This window comes from Cebus imitator, unplaced genomic scaffold (assembly GCF_001604975.1).
Source record: "Cebus imitator isolate Cc_AM_T3 unplaced genomic scaffold, Cebus_imitator-1.0 Scaffold181, whole genome shotgun sequence".
NCBI classification, from domain to species: Eukaryota; Metazoa; Chordata; class Mammalia; order Primates; family Cebidae; genus Cebus; species Cebus imitator.
Window position 1 is genome coordinate 975,518 of NW_016107496.1, and position 17,734 is coordinate 993,251.

Consider the following 17,734-nt stretch of genomic DNA (forward strand, 5'->3'; position numbering starts at 1 on the left):
TTTTTTGAGAGCCAAGAGGGACCTCAAAGGAATAAAGATAATAAAGGGAGGATGTGAGGGTTAAGAGGTAAGCCTCAAGCCTAGAAAGTTACTTACAGGATGTAGTTTAAGGGAAAACAATGAGTTCTCCTTGTCCTGAAATATCTTCCTGGCTAACATATATTATGGTGCTAGGAACCATCATCATTATGATTTTATGGTTAAAGGTTAATACTGTAAGATATATGTATTACTGCTGGGCACAGTGGCTCACACCTGTAATTCTAGCAATTTGGGGAGCAAAGGCAGGAGCCCAGGAGTTCAAGACCAGCCTGGGCAACACAGCAAGACTCTGTCTCTACAAAAAATACAAACATTAGCCAGGCATAGTGGCATGCACCTGTAGTCCCTCTCAACTACTCCAGAGGCTGAGGTGGGAGGATCACTTGGGCCCAGGAGGTTGGGAGCCAAGTTCGCACCACTGCACTCCAGCATGGGTGACAGGGCAAGATCCTGTCTCTTTAAAAAATACATGTATTACTTGATTACCTGGGAAGGGCAGTAAAACCAAGGAGCCCATCAACATAGGAAAGCTAATTTGTTTATCGGATTAGTCATTGCCAGTGGTGACACAACAGGAAGGCATCAGATCTGATAAAAAGAGACAAAGGCAGGTTTAGAAAGTAGGAAAGATCCACAGCTTGGAAGGTGCTTCTGAGACACAGAAAAGCAAAGGTGGCAACAGACACCCAGTGTGGGTTGAGGGCAGTGGTGGTTGGAAGGACACCAAGGGTAAACTTGGCCTGCTTCCAAATATTGCCTTTATCAAGCACTACCTGGAACCCTATTATGCTTTCACCTCCTTGACAACTGGACTCAAAGGTCGTGAGGGTGAGGGACATGAGGCAGCAACTTTGATATGTAAGGAAGTCTGGACTACTACAGGTATACTACTAGGACATCTGTGCTTCCAGGAGCCACAGAGCTAAACTAGGCCGGAAGGATGTAAAAGTGCCATGGTTTGGAAGGGCTTTCCCAAGGAGAAGCAGGTGGACTCCTTGACAGTTCCTGGTATGTGTGGCTCAGCGCTGGCAGCTTAACAAGGCCCACCCATCATCTCTCCCCTCCTGGGAGCGGGCTCTTTTGCGCAGGTCCAGTACACCCTTCCATGTCTGAGACCACTTTCCGTCTTAGAGAACCATATACATAGGCCTAAAATTCTCTTGAAGGCCACCAGAGGGCGGTGTATAGCAATGACCCTGAGCGGTGGGAGCGCAGAGCTGCTGGTGGCAAGGGCGAGCTCCGGGCATACAAACAACCCCTATTTCCTCTTACCCGCCTTACCTCCTCCCAAGACACTTCCCTTCTGGAGCAGCCCAGCTTCCTCCAGAGCTTCCATTCCTAACTCAGGGGCACCTGCCTGCCTGGTTTCCAGGTGTCTACTGCGTTGGAATCTTTTGACACCCAGGCTAGGGAAGCAGAACTGGTGATAATGGAAGAGGGAAGAGGAGGGCAGACCAAGCCAGTAGAAACAACACCAGGGTCAGCGGTCAGGAGGGGAGCTCGGATTGTAATGCTGATATGCCCTTATTACCACACATACATTGAGGCTGAACACATTCTCTCTCTCTGAGCAGCCCTTCGGTAAGGAAATATTCCAGCCCCCTACCGAAACCCCCTTCTTTTTTCAGGCCACGAGTATGTGAGGACTGCAAATTATTAGCCAGGTTTCCCATGGGTCATCAGTTGGCCCAGTGGCATCTCAGAAAAAACATCCACCCCATCCAGACTCTGCCACCAGAGTAGGATGGGGACTAGGACTACCGTCTAAAATAGGGGACTAGATGCTTTGAGTATCAGTACTCATAGGGGCCTGAGCCTCTGCTGGAGCCCCTATAAACAGAGAAGGGGTGCTCACAGTCTTTCCCGCCCCGGACAACTCTGGCCCCTCCAGTCCCTATGCAGCCTCAGGAGCAAAAAATGTGGTCCTCTTTGGGTGGGAGATGGAAACAGCAGCCTGGAAAAGGGCATGACTCTTGTGGGCTCTGTTGCTGACGGATTGGGATTGGGATGCCCCCTCTGAAGGAAGGAATAAGGTCCCAAAGAACCTGCTGAGGAAGGAGGGAGAGCCGGAAGTAAGCAGTTAACTCAGGTTGGTGGCCTTTCTCCCTCTCTCTAGAGGTGAATCACCCTCTGAATGGAGGTGTTTTCCGCTAAGCTCCTGAAAGCCTTCCCTTTATTAGCCCACCTGTAGGAAAATGTCAGATGTCAGACTGGCTGGCTGTGTCAGACAGTGTTAATGCCATGCCCCAGCCCCTCATCTTGGGAGGTTGGGCATGGAGACCATTATATTACAATTTATAAATAAGAAATAAAATTATCGGGTGGGGCTGAGGCACTGGAGAAGAGGCTAAATAGTCCTCCTTAAGGAGTGCGCACCAGATCAGACCCGGGATCACCTCCTCTCAGTTTGAGGTTGCCCCTAAGTCAGGCAGTTTCCACAAAGCCCCATTTTCTCCCTCTCCCTCCCTCACTTTCCCTCCCAATCGGCTTCCTCTGCTGCCCACACCCCCACATCTCACCCAGCAGGCCCCCGTTTCCTTGGGCGCCTCGAGGTTTCTGTGCCTGGGTCACTCAGCCCAGCAGCTCCTCTGCCAAGCGGTAGAGGAGCCGAGAGTACCAATGCATGCCAGTCGGCTGGACAGCCCCGCCAGGGAGCAGCGCCCCCAGCGCGTGCAGCAGGCGCAAGGGAGCAAAAGCGCGGTGCGCCCACTGGTGACTCTCCAGAACCGCGTAGCATGAGGCCAGGACATCGTTGACCAGCAGCGTCCCGTGCGCGGTGAGCGGCGCGAACACGCCCACGGCTTCCTCGCGCGCCACGCGGGCCACGCGCGCCGGTCGAAGCGCGTCCCCGCCTGGCGCCAGCACCGAGTCCCCAGCGCGTAGCCGGCGCGCGAACACTGGTGCAAAGTCGCCCGGCGCGGGCGCCGGCCCTCGAGCGGCAAACACCAGGTGCCAGGGCGTGAGCAACAGTTTGCGTGGGGGCCGCTCGGTCTCCACAGCCACAAATGAAGCCCGGCGCTGCAAGTCCCGGTCCAGAAAGAGCAGCACCGGCGTGGGCACCACCCGGCCTGACGCATCGGCCGCCAAAACCCAGTCTCCGCGATGCAGTTCCCGCAGCCCCTTCCGCTCGCCGCTCCGCAGGCGCACCGTGGCATTTCCCGGAAAGCAGCCGCCCGCCCGGACCGCCAGTGAGTTATCTGCAGGGAACAACCACAGGAAGGGTTGAATCAAGACCAGCAGTTCCAGAATGATGGTACCGATTCTCAAGGCCAGCGCAGACCTCGCCAGTGCTGGACAACACAATTTCCCACTAATCTGGCCCCAAAGGAAGGGTGGTTTTCTTTCTTTTCTTTTCTTTCTTATTTATTTATTTAGAGAGAGGCTCTGGCTCTGTCTCCCAGGCTGGAGTTCAGTGGCGCCATCTCGGCTCACTGCAACCTCCAACTCCCAGGTTCAAGCGATTCTCGTGCCTCAGCTTCCCGAGTAGCTGGGATTACAGGCATGCGCCACCACGCCCGGCTAATTTTTGTATTTATAGCAGAGATGGGATTTCACCATGTTGGCCAGGCTAGTCTGGAACTCCTGACCTCAAGTGATCCGCCAGCCTTGGCCTCCCAAAGTGCTGGGATTACAGGCATGAGGCCCCGCCCCGGCCTGTACAGGTGGTTTTCAACACTAAAGCCCGCTTGGTCTCCCCTAGGGTGGCAACAGGACTACTGCAGACTCAGTTTCTTGGAGAGAGCCCCCTTTTGGCGGATTTTACCACCCTCCCCCTACTGTACCAGCTTTGACCGACACGTGGACGTGGTTGCGGGACTCGTAGTAGACCCAGTCGAACCCGGCTTCCACTGCGAGGCGCGCCAGCAACCCATACTTGTTGCGGTCGCGGTCAGACGTGGTGATGTCCAAAGCACGGCCTTCGTAGTGGAGTGAATCCTGAGCGTGGTGGCCGTCCTCGTCCCAGCCCTCGGTCACTCGTAGGCGCACTCCGGGCCACATGTTCATCACGGCAATGGCCAACGCGTTTACTCTCTCCTTACAACGCTGGCGGGGAATAAAGGAGTCAGTCTCCCCACCACCACTACCACCACTCTCCGGGGAAAAGGGATCTAGATAGCAGGGTTGATTCTTTGTTATGCTAGACCCACTCCTCCCCCTCCCAGCTTTTGAGTGTGCTAGAGAAATGAGAGTCTGAGTAGATGGTAGTCGCCAATCTGCATTCCGTTCCCAGGGCGTCGTTGGAGAACTGTGGGGTCACCTCTGAGGTTGAGACGGGATGCCCATACCTAGCTCTTTCCCCATTTTTAATGCCTGTCCCTCATCCCTATTGGCTCTGGGACAGTGTGGCTCAACCTGGGAGAAGGCCAGAGTTGGGAGGGCAAATGGAAGCCTGGTCAGGGAGGGCTTGGTTGCTCCCGAGGAGCCCCTGTTTGAGCCTGGCCCCCGCCCCAGGCCCCGGCTCCCCTCCCTCCGCCTGATTCATCTTTTGTTTCATTGCCTTCCCTGGCACCGGGCATCGCTTCCTTCCTTCCTTCCTTCCTCCTCCTCCTTTCGGCCCCTAGCATTAACCTCTTCGTGCTCTGGGTGCCCCCCACAGAGGTGCCCAAGAGGAGCTGTGCGGGATCAAGGCTGCTGGAAAAAGGACTGGGGTGGCGGGGGTTGCGCGAAGTACAATGGCCATTCTCCGGGATGACTTAACCGAGCGAGAATCCTGAGCCCAGGCCGGGGACGCGCTGGGAGAAGCGGACTCAGCAGCTCCGGCCACAAAGGCGCTTTTCAGCCGCCCCGGCTCAGGGAGAGGAAAGGGCAGAAAGCCGCGCCCCCCATCCCTGCTCCGGCCGGCTAGGTCCCCTCCCCCAGCGAGGCCAGTTTTCCCGGTTCCAACTAAGTCTGCCAGTCCGGAGAGCCCCCATCTCTCCATCTCTGCTCCCGATGCCGCCCAGAAGGGCATGGGAGTAGCACCTGAGAATAACGGGATCCTTGCGCGGATCTGGGGAGCCCCCTGCAGGGTGAGAGTGGAGAAGAGGAAAAGAAGCTGCGGCTGGAAGCTTGCACCCGGGGGAGTGAGACCACAGTTATCTTGGCCGCTCCAGTCTGGAAGCGGGAGACCTTGGCGCGCACCATAGCAGGGACACTGCGGGAGGAGGCAGAGAGGGACAGCTTCCTTTTTTTCTTTCCCCTCTTATCTCTCACCTCGGACTTGGTTTTCTCTTAACAGAAAGACACTTTTCCCCTTTCCTTCTCTAGTCGCTCCACCTCCGCAGAGTTAGGGGGTGGGGGGAATACAGGAAAAGTGGTAGCTCCTTCCAACTTTGTCGTTTAGTCCCCTGAGGAGGCCCCGAGGCCCTGACCTGCGGGGGCAGCAGCCCAGTGCAGAGCCAACTCAATGGAGGCCTTTTGCAGCCAGGGTGTGGGAGATAAGTAAGACTGAGGGGGCTCCCAGGCCTGTCGGAGTTCCTCCTGAGCCTGTCCCTTGTTCTGCCCACTCTGCTGCAGGTGGCAGCCAGAGGAAAGGGCCACAGTGTTCCATGGCCAAGGAGGAGAGAAGGAATGTCCCCTTTCCAATCTCTGGGTAGGAGGAAGCCTTCAGGGCAGAAGCAAAAGGAATTCTTTCTCCTCTGGACAGGTTTTCCTAACAAAGTAACCTGAAAACTATGGCAATTAATCAGAGGAAATCCGTACCCCTCCCTCTCCCCCCACCTCCCCACTCCATACACAATTAGGTGGTGTAATGGAAAACATATAGGGCTTAGAATCAGGAGTCCTGAATTCTAGTCCCAGCCATGTCACTAATTAGTTGTGAGACTTTAAATTGCTTTTCCTCCTGGTGAAAGTCCAGTTCTCAGATGTAAAATGGGGGTGGCAGTGGGAATAGGGAGGGTTAGAGGAATGTGATCTCCAAGTTTTCTTTCAATTCTAACATTCAATATCACTGGCCAGGCTGGATGCAGTGGCTCACACCTGTAATCCCAGCACTTCGGGAGGCCAAGGTGGGAGGATCCTTTGAGCTCAGAAGTTCAAGACTAGCCTAGGCAACATAGCAAGTCCCCACCTCTACAAAAAATAAAAAATAAAAAAATCACTGGCCAGAGGCGATACTTCTCTTCCAAGGCATTGCCCACCCCACTCTAGGTTCGTTTAGTTTCAATGCTCAAAAATGGTAGTTGAATTTACCTTAATTATATAATTTCAGGGAAAGCTCCTGAGATAAGCGAAGCTTTGAAGATTTAGGAGCCCTCTGATTCTCAGGTGGGCCCATCTGTTATTCTCATTGAGGATGACTTTTTACCCCAAGATTGTCATTTAGACCCTAGGATAGCCCTAAAATAGACCCTAGAATAGACGTGTCCTTGTTCTAGGACATGTTTCCCATGCCAAAAGCAATTTCTGCTCACAGAACTTTTCTACAATCAGGTCAGGAGCCAGGCTAAGGGTAAAACCTTCTGTCTGCTGCCTTGCCAGCTCCTGGCCCCCAGCTCACCCCAGCCCTTCCTGCCTGGCTGGGTGGCTGACCCCGGGTCCACGCCTCAGCCATTTCCCGTCTCGCCTGCCGCCATCCTCCTTTCCCCGCCCTCGCTGCCTCTCCCAGCTTCACTCTCACTAGTCAGTCCTCCTCCCCTCCCCATCCCAGACTCTTCCCGTCGGGATCCCTCCTAACCACTCTGTCCAGCCAACAAGGATTTTTTCTTTTTCTTTTTTTTTCTGGGGTAGGGGGGTAGTGACAAGGGAGATCTTTAATGCTAAAGTCTCTGTAGGTGAAACTAGACTCACCGTCCTGGGCTGCCATAAGAAAACGGAGGAGCTGGCAGGGCCCTGGCGCAGGTGGGGAGAGGCCCTCCTTACCTCAGTCATCAGACGGTCGGCGCCACTGTTCTCCTCATCCTTGAAGATGATGTCGGGGTTGTAGTTGGGCACGAGGTCTCGGAAGCGCTCGGAGCCCCTTGCCACCCTTCCCTCGGCTGGCCCACTGGCGCCCAGGGTCCGCTCGGGCACGCCAGGCACAAATTGCTTGTAGAGTAGCGGCACGAGCTGCTTGCGCACATAGCGGCGCCGGCCAACCGGCCCCCGGCCCGGCCCGCAGCTCTGGGCTGGCAGCGCCAGAAGTGCCAAGCAGCACAGGGGCAGCAGGTTGGCCAGCAGAGCCATGGATACAGCAGACCTGGGCCAAAAGGGAGCGTTCTTGTCCTCACTAACTCTCCTGTCAGTTAGGCATCTCCACAGGCACCAGAGAGGGCAGCAGGCAGAGCTGCCCCCAGAGTGCCCTAGAGCTCTTGTGGTTCCGCGCACCTGCCTGCTGCCAGCTCTGCCCACGTGCCCCCGGGGGGTCTAGGACCTGCTACTGACGGACCATCATAGGAGGGAAGGGGGGTCGTGGGTGAGTGCCAGCCCAGCCCGTCTCTGCTGCAGGACTCTGGTGCTGCCAGGACGCCGGGACTCCGGACTCCGCCTTAAGTGGCCCCTGGCCCCGCCCCCCGCCCTTCTCCCAAGACCGTCCCACCCCCTCCCACCCGGGCGGGGGACCTAACCGGTCACTGCTGGTCCATTTTGCGCTGAAGTGTGTCCCATCCTAGAAACCAGGCAGACACCTGCCTAGGAAATCCTTGTAGCTTTATAGTCCTTGGTTACCTAGATAAACATCCTTCTACCTCCAAGCCTAAACTTGGAATCAAACCACCCTCCTCTGATACTTGAATTGGAATTTTTGCTCTCTCAAAGCCTACCCTGGCAGGCCATGCCCTCTCCTGTCATCCAGGAAGTATGGGTTCCAATTTCTGCTCAAGATCAGCCAAGCCCTTTGGGCATATAACCAGAGCCTCCCTTCTCTGTGGTCCTTCCCAGACCTCCCCCATTTCCATCTCTCCTCACACTCAGCAGTAACCAGGACTGGGAGGTGAGGATACCAAGGGCCCATTAACTTTACGGTTACAACTCTACAGTCTCTAGAACTCAACTAACTTTACAGTCTCCATTGGAACTCCCCCAGAACCAGGGACAGAGGTTGGTACTTAGAGTCTGGTTTAGGACTTCCAACTTTTTTCCCCTTCTCTTCTTTGCCAGCCATCTAATAGCTGCTTCTTTTCAAATGAATAACTTGTCAGTTGGAAGCTGCTGAAGGGCAGTGGACACTCAAAGTCTTCACAAGAGGTGAAGCTCATTTCCCTTAACCTTCCATCTAGGTCCCTCTCCAGCTTTCTCCCTCTCTCGACTCCCGGGACTCTATTTTCAGCCACTCAGCTCTCAGAGGCAACACATCCAATTTCTATTGTTTAGAAATCATTTCTTCTGGCCTGGTGCAGTGGCTCACGTCTGTAATCCCAGCACTTTGGGAGGCTGAGGTGGGCAGATCATGAGGTCAAGAGATTGAGACCGTCCTGGCCAACATGGTAAAACCCCTTCTCCACTAAGAATACAAAAATTAGCTGCGCATGGTGGCACATGCTTGCTACAGAGCAAGACTCCATCTCAAAAAAAAAAAAAAGAAAGAAATAATTTCTTCTAAGAAGACTTCTGTCCCAACACTGCCCACCTGTGTTCCCTCGGGAACCAGTACTTAACAGTAGTAGAACAATATTAGACTTATCTGGCACCTTACTAGATGAAGCAGTCTTAAACATGCACATATTGTAGAGTAGGCTAAGTGCCTACTCTACAGAAGGGTACTCTGCAAGTATTTGTGGAATCTGCACTTTTTCTTTCATATTCACCCTCCCCTCACCAAGTTCTATGGCTAGCACTTATAGCAACTTTGTGTACATTAGAAAAAACCAGGCCAGGAACAGTGGCTCACTCCTGTAATCCAAAAACTTTGGGAGGCTGAAGCAAAAATTGCTTGAGGCCATAAGTTCCAGACCAACCTGGTCAACGTAGTAGGACCCCGTTTCAAAAAAAAATTTTTTTTTAATTAGTAGGGGGTGGTGGTACATGCCTGTAGTCTTAGGTACTCAGGAGGCTGAGGCATGAGGATCACTTGGGTACAAGAGTTCAAGGTTGCAGTGAGCTAAGATCATGCTACTGCACTCTTGCCTGAGTGATAGTGAGACCCCCCCCCTCCAAAGAAAGATGGCTGGGTGCCATGGCTCATGATGCCATGCCCTGTAATCCCATCACTTTGGGAGGCCAAGGCAGGCGGATCACTTGAGCTCAGGAGTTCAGGACCAGCCTAGGCAACATGGCAAAACCCCATCTCTACTAAAAATACAAAAATTAGCCAGGCATGGTGGCATGCGTCTGTAGTCCTAGCTATTCTGGAGCCTGAGGTGGAAGAATGGGTTGAGCCCAGATTTCGGAGGTCTCAGTGAGCTGAGATCACACCACGGCTCTCCAGTCTGGGTGATAGAGCCAGACCTTGTCTCGAAAGAAAAGAAAAGCACCCCCCCCCCTTTTTTAATAGTCAGTCAAGATTTACAAGAAAACTATCATAGTAACTATCCATACAATGACTAAGAGGCAAATGGTGTCCCTGGAAGTTGTGCAATGCATAATCTGTATAAACCTAAGTTTTGAGCCCCTACCCCCAAAATAGCACATGGACTCCAAGAAACTGATGGCCTCTAGTAAAAAGCTAGGTTCTTCTCTCAGGTAGGAATTGAAAATCCTTGTCAGCCAGCCCCTTATTTTACTCTATATCTACCAGTTAAGCCAGGGAGAACAGGGCTGAAGGTGTGAGTGTACAGGGGGAGGTTATCCAACTCCTATGCCCATGTCCTACCCTCAATACTCAAGGTACAGAAACAAGGCCATGGATATGAGGAGGAACCAGGCGACAGGCAAGCTTTAAGCAAGGCTGAGGAAGAAGGAGTTTCCACTGCCCAAATGCACAGCCTAACACCCGATCCAAGTCCCCAGAGGATGCTAATAATATAGATGAAGGGGTAGGAAAAGGATGGTGGGCAGGACCCCTCTGCTTTTCTTACTGGGCAGACTCAGGACTAGCAGGAGCAAGCCTGTTCAAATACACACAGAGGCAGGTTCTTTAAAAAAAACAAAGCAAACCCTGCGATCAACTTTATTGCTGATGGGTAAAGCCTCCTCCTCCCTATGCCCTTGGTCTTTCTGGTGGTCCAAAGCCCCTCCAGGATAGCACAGTGCTTAGGCTCTGCTGGGCCAGAGGCAAGGGAGACAATCTACCCCCCACAAGCCTGCACTGGCCCAGTCCTTCCCCTGCCCCCTCCCACCCTATTGCACATCAGATCATGTAAACATGGCTATGGGCACAGCCCAGAACAGCAGTGAGGCAGATTGATGTGTAAACGGATTTGGGACCAGGGCCAGACCCAGTCACCCAGCCCTACCCCATGCTGAGGCCACAGTTAAGTATGGAAAAGCAGGGGGTCCTGGTCCTAAACTCTGGCTCAGATTATGCAACAGTGCAGATGGCTCAGCTCCCCTCTGCCACCCACCCTCTCAGATTCCAGGTCCTGAGGTCCAGCTACCCTTGGGCTTCCCTCCAGGCCTAGGCAACAGATGGCAGTGTCCAGTTTTCTCCCTCCCACCCCCAGCTGGAGGTCATTGGTGCTGGGTCTTCCTAGATGCCCGGGGGAAACCGGAGACAGGCAGCGGCAGTCTGTCCAGCCCTGGAGAAGAGAAGGAGATGGGCAGTCAAAAGCAGGTCAAAGGTCCAGTCCATTAGGGACCAGACAACCAAGCCACAGAATGTGTGGATGAGGTACGTTACCCACAAAGCTGGAAGCACACCCTCTTCCCTGCTGAGATGACCCATGATCCAGAGTGTCCTAGATAACTACCACCCCACTACTCCGCACCCTCTCTCCCTCTCACCAAAGGCCCGGATCAACTCCGCTCGCACAGCTGCAGTGAAGGTCTTCACCAGACAGAGTGTGGTGAGGCCTGCAAAGGCTGCGTTGTACAGGAACACAATGTAGAAATTGCCCAGCCAGTTGAACCGTCCAAAGTCACCCAGCAGGTCAAAGCGAGTGAGCCCTGAAGTACAAAGGCCAGGATGAAAGGTGGGCTCCCTAGGCCCTTTTCTGCTACCCGCCCAACTTTCTGCTGCCTCCTGGTGGCCATATCTCAACACTGCAAGTGATGGGTTGGCCTCTCCCAATTCCACCACCCAAAGCTATCTCAAGGGCAGTTCCGGACAGTTCAAAGTGTGAGCAGCTAGGCTTGCTTCAGCTTCACTTCCAGAGTCTGCCATCTTCTCCAGTGAGGGCTACTCTGGCTCCTGGTGTCCCCGGGATCTCCCAGGGCCTACTACTTGTTCCTGGGCCTGGAATAAGCAGGTCATCAACTTTTTTTTAGTAGACAGAACAGTGTGGTTGCTAAGTACTCAGACTGATCAGGCTGCTTTGGTTCATATCCCAACTCCACCCCTAATTAGCTGTGTGATCTGGGAAAATTCCTTAAATTTTCAGTGTCTCAGTTTCCTAAGAATTAAATGAGACAACACACATAAAGCACTGTCTGTGCCAGGCACTATTCTAACATTTACTGGGCCCTTCATAATAATAATATCATAAATCAAAAAACTCTGCTCCCCACCTTTAAATATTTTTACCTGCATCCAACCTAAAGGGACTAACTGGAAGACCCACAAGCCAACTTTCTTACAAATTCCCCCGGTATAACTACAAATGGCAGAGTGTAAAGAATATAACATTAAGAATGAAATAGAGCTGTTTTTTGTTTAATTTGGTTTTGTTTTGAGACAGGGTCTTGCTCTGTTGCCCAGGCTGGAGTGCAATGGCACAATCTTAGCTCCCTGCAGCCTCAAAGTCCTAGGCCCAAGCGGTCCTCTTGCCTGTCTCATATATAGCTAGGACTACAGATGTGTGCTACCACACCTAACTAAAAAAACTTTTTTTTGTAGAGATAAGGTCTCACTATGTTGCTCAAGCTGGTCTAGGACCCCTGGCCTCAAGCAATCCTCCCACCTTGGCCTACCAAAGTGCTGAGATTACAGGTTTAAGCCAACGTGCCCAGCCACTCTTGAACTTTTTAGCCAGGTAATTCTAGATACAGCTCTAAAGGCAGGAGAAGGAATGAGTGTATTATCTGACACCCCAGTGTATAGAGAAAGCACTAGCCTGGGGTTTAGGATACATTCTAGACTGACTTGACGTTGCCTCAAACTAGCTGTATAACTCTGGGTCAATCAGGTAGCTTCTCTTTATCATCTTTCAAATAGGAACATTCATTGGATTATTCATCCAGGAGAAAGACTTAGAAAAAAAGTGTGCTCCCCAACCAAAAAGTAAAGTAAATGAGAGAGGCAGTGGGATGCAGCAAATGTAGAAAGTATGTACTTTGCAGCAACACTACCCTGAAGCTCAGTGTAGGCACTTCAAAGAGCCTCACTTTCCCCAACTGTATAATGGGGATAATACCGACTCTTGGGTTTGTTGTGGGAATTAGAGAACATATCTATATGAAGTGCCTGGTGGCTGGGCGCGGTGGCTTACGCCTGTAATCCCAACACTTTGTGGGGCTGAGGCAGATGGATCACCTGAGGTCGGGAGTACAAGACCAGCCTGACCAACATGGAGAAACCCTATCTCTACTAAAAAAGTACAAAATTAGCCGGGCATGGTGGCGCACACCTGTAATCCCAGCTACTTGGGAGGCTGAAGCAGGAGAATTGCTTGAACCCAGGAGGTGGAGGTTGCGGTGAGCTGAGATAGTGCCATTGCACTCCAGCCTGGGCAACAAGAGCAAAACACTGTTTCAGAAAATAAAATAAAATAAAATGCCTGCTTTGCATCAGTAAGTACTCAAAACAATCCAGTTCCCTTATCTCCTCCTTTTGATACTTACCCAGGGTTCGAGAGAAGACAGGAAGTGCTGAGCTTAGGACCAGGAGACAGACACAGTTCCCAATTATCTGGGTGGAAGTAGGGAAAAGAGAAGTGAGGTAGAAGAGCTGTGGGCACTGAGTGCCCATCCACACCCCCAAGTGGCTTTCCCTCCTCCCTCCCAGCTACCTGTGTCATGGTGGTGTCATGCCATCTGGGCCGCAGGCTCCGGAAGAGTGGAGAGCTATAGAAGCCCACAACTGAGGACACCATTAGGTAACTGCCACTGCATTAAGGAAGAACTGGCTGGCTTCTAAAGATTAACACCTCATCTCAAGGGGAACAGAACTCTCTCCCAGCCCATCCTTTTTTTTTTTTTGAGACAGGGTCTCACTTTGTCACCCAGGCTGGAGTGCAGTGGCACAATTTCAGCTCACTGCAGCCTTGACCTTCTAGGCTCAATTCATCTTCCCATGTCAGCCTCCCGAGTAGTTGGGGATGTAAGCACGCACCACCACACCTGGCTAATTTTTTGTATTTTTTGTAGAGACCGGGTTTCACCATGTTGCTCAGGCTGGTCTTGAAATCCTAAACTCAAGCAATCCACCTGCCTTAGCCTCCCAAAGTGCTAGGATTACAGGTGTGAGCCACAGTACCCGGCCTCTTTTATTTTCTTCTGATGAGATTCTACTGAACCACCAGCCATTCTTTCAAAATTAAGTCTTTTCCTTCTTTCTGAACTGGAAGCTGATGAAGACTTGCCCCACTTCCCATCACTGTTGCTCAGAGTCCCAAAGGAGACAAAGTCCAAGAAGTGCTCTGTCTAGAGTCCCAGGAGACAGGTTTGGTGAACAGAGGTAATGATGGGTTTCCAGAAGGATACAAGATGAGTACAACCTGAATGACGGCACCAAAGGAGCCCAGCTTGGAGAAGGAGACCTGGCCTAGGGAGGCACCCTGAGGAGTGGAACAGTGCCACTGTGAGCATTCCCCACAATCAGCAAGCACTACCCAGCACCCAGCTTTCCCACTGTCCTCAGCTTCTGCCTCCTCTCCCCAGCTATTCTTAAGCCCTCCCCAAAGGATATGGTAGGAGGGCAGCCTGGTACCTGCATGCCTCGGGGCATGGCAGCCTCATCGATGAGCAGCTCCAGGATATGGATGGCCACAATGAGCACAGACAAGCCCTGTGAGAGGCAAGGTTAGACTCCCATCCCACCCCAGACCACGGCTGGACCCAGAGCTAAAGAAATGGGCAGAGACTCTGGTCCAACATTTTCAGTTTCCAAGACTAGCTCTGCTTCCAATGAGCTGTGTGGGACCGTGTCGAGGTTGTTATTAGCAACAGAGTGCCTTTGAGGACTTTATAAAATACATCCCTTCTAGGTGGAAGGATTGCAAAAAGGCAGAATAGGAAAAGGTGCCTCTCTTCAATAAGACCTATTCCTGAGTCCATGGGGGAATGGACTAAATTTCAGTGCTTATTCTCATCCCAGGGCAGACCTGCACAACTACTCCTTGGCCCTGTGTGACCTTGGGCAAGTCACTCAACTCTGTCTCTTCATCTACAAAATGGGGATTGATGTGCTCAGCATTTGTGCTCAGCATAAGCAGGACATAAAAGTAGGCACTCAGTGAAAGGCAACTATTATTGATGATAACCAGGTCCCCACATCGCCTCCCCTCTCCCTGAGAAGGCCTCAAGTACTGAGGGTCCACTCCCCACCTCTAGGGCTGGTATACCCACCGTCAGCACCAGCAAGCACAGCATGGCCAGGGGGTAGCCCAGGTTCCGCTGCCAGGCTGAAGCCTTCCGCCGCTTCTCTGTGTAGGGATGGGAAGCTGTCAGCAAGCACCGAGAACCAGGGGCTACTCTCCTTGGGGAAACCCATGTATCCCATGCCCTACTAACCCACATACCCAGCAGGACCCTCTGTGTTTGCAGAGCCAGGACCTGTCTGTGTAGCAGCTCCATGTCTAAAGGCAGCCAGCAGGAAGTAGGATCTGAGGGCAGAGAAGATGATGTTGCTCCCAAGTCCTGTAGTCTCTCCCCAGGCCAAGCCCACCACCCCAGCAGGGAAGAACTGCAACTCACTGCAGATCCTGCGGGTCAGGGCTGCCTCTTCAAAGGCTGAGCAGTACAGCTGCTCCTCCAAGTCTTCCAGGAGCTAGAGGCAGGGGAAAGGAAGAGACTAACTGTCAGAGGCTCCCTGACCCAAAGGCCCCAGGAGAACCCTGTTCTTCCCAGGGCTCCGTAGTCCCAGTCCTTCCCCAAAGCCTCATTCACCACCCTGTGGCCAGCAGCTTTGCTCAATCCCTCCCAAATGTCTTGAGTTCTGCCCTGCGTGTCTGGTGACCAGCTCTGGATGATAGGGGTACAGGATACAGGAACCAACAAAGGCTGTAGCCCTCTCCAAGTTGTGCACTATACAACCATAGAGTTATTTCATTGTTTGCTCCAGCTCTGCAGGAAGCTCACCCTGCAGGATCAAAGACCAAGGAATACCACATACCCGGGGCTTGACCAGCAGCTTCCCAGTGACCGAGAACATCCGGGCAAGACCCAGTGGAGTACACACTGTGGGGACAAGAGCCAGTTATCTGCCAGACCCTGCTCTCCACCCCTTCCCTAACATGCCCCTCCATTCCCTCTCTTTCTAGCCTGGTTAGTCTGGCCCCAGGACCCTACCCATTCCCTCCCAGACCCTGTACACTCACCCAGGAGCAGCAGAACCCCGAGGAAGGATATGCATGAGTAGAGGTAGGGGAGATAGTACTCCCAGAAGTCTAAGGATAAAAAAAGAGGCATGTCAGCTCATTTCTCCTTGCTTACTGGGGGCTGACAGGCCTCAGGGTCTAGACAAGGGCACAGCCCCACAGGGATTAGGCAAGTGATATAAATGAAGAAAGCTGGCCAGCATTAGCAGAAGAGGGAGAGGCAGGACCTATAGTAAACTGGAGATCCTAACCCCGAACAAAAGGGCACAACTGCTATTTGGCCCCCATCACCAGGAACTAATGTAGCCAGATCTTCTCCTTGTCAAGCATAGTTAGATATCTGGATATTAATGTGAAATCTCCCAATTTAAAATGTAAGTAACTGAATAATATATATTTCAAAAACCATTGCATGGGCCCAATGAAACATTTCTGCAGGTTGGATTTGGCCAGAAGTCTATCAGCCTGAAACTTCAGTCTAAGGGAAAAGGTGCCACCTTCTCCACTTTAGAGGGTTACAGTCATTCCGGGCAGGGGGACATGGGCCAAATGAAGACCCACACAGCCTGGAGAAAGCTGGGCTGCTCACCATAGAGTGACTCTCTGCTGGCCTTGTTGTTGTCCACAATGGCTAATGCCACCCACACCATACCCAGCACCAGCAGCGTGAGGAGCATCAACATCACAACCGTCTCATAGACCCGGCCCAGGACACCCTATGGGAGGAGGCAATAGGTAAAGGGGAAAAGGAGGTTAACATCAGGGCAGCGGATGTTAAGGGGAAGGAAAGACATTGGAGATGGTGGCTAGCCTGTGGGAACCAGAGATCTGGATTCAGGAGATGAGAGATGGTTTTCCTCTTACTCTGCTGTTGCTCTGTCTTCCCACTCCCCAGTTAAGGTCACCCCACATACTAGGTGTTCTTCATTTGTATCTCCTTTCCCCAGACCCATTCCTTGTCATTGTCTGTGGGAGGCTGACCTCTGAGGTCTGCATCCCACAAGCTCTTTGCCCTCTGGTTTGGCATCCAGCAGGAGAATGGAATGTAGAAAAGAGGTAAGGGTATGTTTCCTGTGCTTCCTCCCACCTTTGCCACCATGGTTTTGGTAGTGACTATCACTAAGATAACAGCTCCTCTCTGGGTAGCTTCACATCCCTGGCTTCAGCTATTGGGAGGTTCTAGAAACCCTTTCCTCCCTTTGTCCCTAGAGGCCTAAAAGTGGAAATAACTTCCTGCTGTCACTAGAGCCTCAAACTTCCTTTAACTAAATCTCTGCAAATAGCCTCTTTATTAAAATCTCTTCAGTTGAACTATGTGAGGGGAATTCCATTTCCTGCCTGGATACATATCCCTACTTACCTTTCTGGAGCCAGCAAAGCCCTCGGACTCAGTGAAGAAATATGCAAAGGGCATGAGGAAGATGAGGGACAGGTTGGAGAAGAGAAAAACGAGGTTCCAGAGGCCTAGAGCAAAAAAGGAAAAGCAGAGGTGGTCAGTAAGGGGAGGGGCAACCCATAGGAGATTGATCATTTGCAGGAGAAACAGGGAGGGAACATATGACTGATTGACCCAGGACTGCCTGAGTCTATCTGCTCTCTGCTCCCTATCCCCACCCCAAGCCACCTCCAGGAGCCACACACCATGGATGAGGGAGCCGTTGAGCCACTGGATGTAGTAGTTCCGAGGCAGGGAGAGCAGCACCTCATTGCTGATGATGGAGAAGGGCAGGAGCAGGACAGCACCCAGGGCAACTGCCAGGGTAAAGGTGCACAGCTCAAGCCTGGGCAGAGAAGGGGAGAGTGTCCTTGCTTAGCTCAGGACTCACTACCCTGTGCTGGAGAAGATACTAATATCACATTAATATCCAGATATCTAGATTTTAATAAAGAGGCTATTTGTCCTGAGGGCAACTGTGGCTTTGAGAACCAGCTGTAGCAATGACAGAGCGAGGGAAGGGGCTGTCCAGCTGGGGTTCTACTCACTGCTGCCCCGCCCTAGTCCTTTACCTCCAGGTAAGCCGGAGCACATGGGATGGGCACAGCCTCAGGCATTCATGGGAACCTGATCACCTGCCATGACACATGCCCAGGCTGTCCCAGGAATGTAGTCCTCCTATACATGCCTGTAGGTTATGCCAGGTATGATTCCAAAGCTAGGGGGCCTGGCTTCTCTTCCTTGCTCAGGGATATGGATTTTTTTTTTTTTTTTTTTTTTTTTTTTT

At 52.3% G+C, this 17,734-nt stretch overlaps 2 protein-coding genes across 6 annotated transcripts in view; both read right to left on the bottom strand.

Annotated features, from left to right (window-relative positions):
* Positions 1 to 560: 560 nt before the first annotated feature.
* DHH (desert hedgehog signaling molecule) lies at positions 561 to 7,499 on the bottom strand. Its single transcript, XM_017545729.2, has 3 exons — positions 6,886 to 7,499; positions 3,825 to 4,086; positions 561 to 3,239 (listed from the first exon to the last, which is right to left on the bottom strand). Exons 1-3 carry the CDS (start codon positions 7,186 to 7,188, stop codon positions 2,614 to 2,616), a joined length of 1,191 nt encoding a protein of 396 aa, XP_017401218.1. The 5' UTR covers positions 7,189 to 7,499; the 3' UTR covers positions 561 to 2,613.
* A 2,516-nt stretch (positions 7,500 to 10,015) lies between these two features.
* Positions 10,016 to 17,734, bottom strand: part of LMBR1L (limb development membrane protein 1 like) — a 13,660-nt gene continuing 5,941 nt past the window's right edge. For 2 of the 5 annotated variants that reach the window (XM_017545726.2, XM_017545727.2), the window contains exons 4-17: positions 17,154 to 17,293; positions 16,873 to 16,976; positions 16,102 to 16,228; positions 15,513 to 15,581; positions 15,308 to 15,372; positions 14,890 to 14,962; positions 14,715 to 14,798; positions 14,542 to 14,618; positions 13,904 to 13,981; positions 13,678 to 13,751; positions 12,984 to 13,074; positions 12,817 to 12,883; positions 10,822 to 10,983; positions 10,016 to 10,616 (exon numbers count right to left, since the gene is read on the bottom strand). In XM_017545726.2, the coding sequence (XP_017401215.1) occupies positions 10,549 to 10,616; positions 10,822 to 10,983; positions 12,817 to 12,883; positions 12,984 to 13,074; positions 13,678 to 13,751; positions 13,904 to 13,981; positions 14,542 to 14,618; positions 14,715 to 14,798; positions 14,890 to 14,962; positions 15,308 to 15,372; positions 15,513 to 15,581; positions 16,102 to 16,228; positions 16,873 to 16,976; positions 17,154 to 17,293 (1,279 nt within the window). In that variant the 3' untranslated portion in view covers positions 10,016 to 10,548. Of the gene's footprint in view, positions 10,617 to 10,821; positions 10,984 to 12,816; positions 12,884 to 12,983; positions 13,075 to 13,596; positions 13,752 to 13,903; positions 13,982 to 14,541; positions 14,619 to 14,714; positions 14,799 to 14,889; positions 14,963 to 15,307; positions 15,373 to 15,512; positions 15,582 to 16,101; positions 16,229 to 16,872; positions 16,977 to 17,153; positions 17,294 to 17,734 lie in introns of all 5 variants that reach the window. The other 3 variants (XM_037744679.1, XM_037744680.1, XM_037744681.1) reach the window with 2 other exon arrangements.

Bases quoted from the DNA above. Each gene is read 5' to 3' on its own strand.
- DHH (XM_017545729.2), bottom strand. From the start codon at position 7,188: ATGGCTCTGCTGGCCAACCTGCTGCCCCTGTGCTGCTTGGCACTTCTG. The intron at 4,087-6,885 runs GTAAGGAGGGCC...ATTCCCCGCCAG, and splicing joins CCGACCGTCTGATGACTGAG to CGTTGTAAGGAGAGAGTAAA. The intron at 3,240-3,824 runs GTACAGTAGGGG...TGTTCCCTGCAG, and splicing joins CCACGTGTCGGTCAAAGCTG to ATAACTCACTGGCGGTCCGG.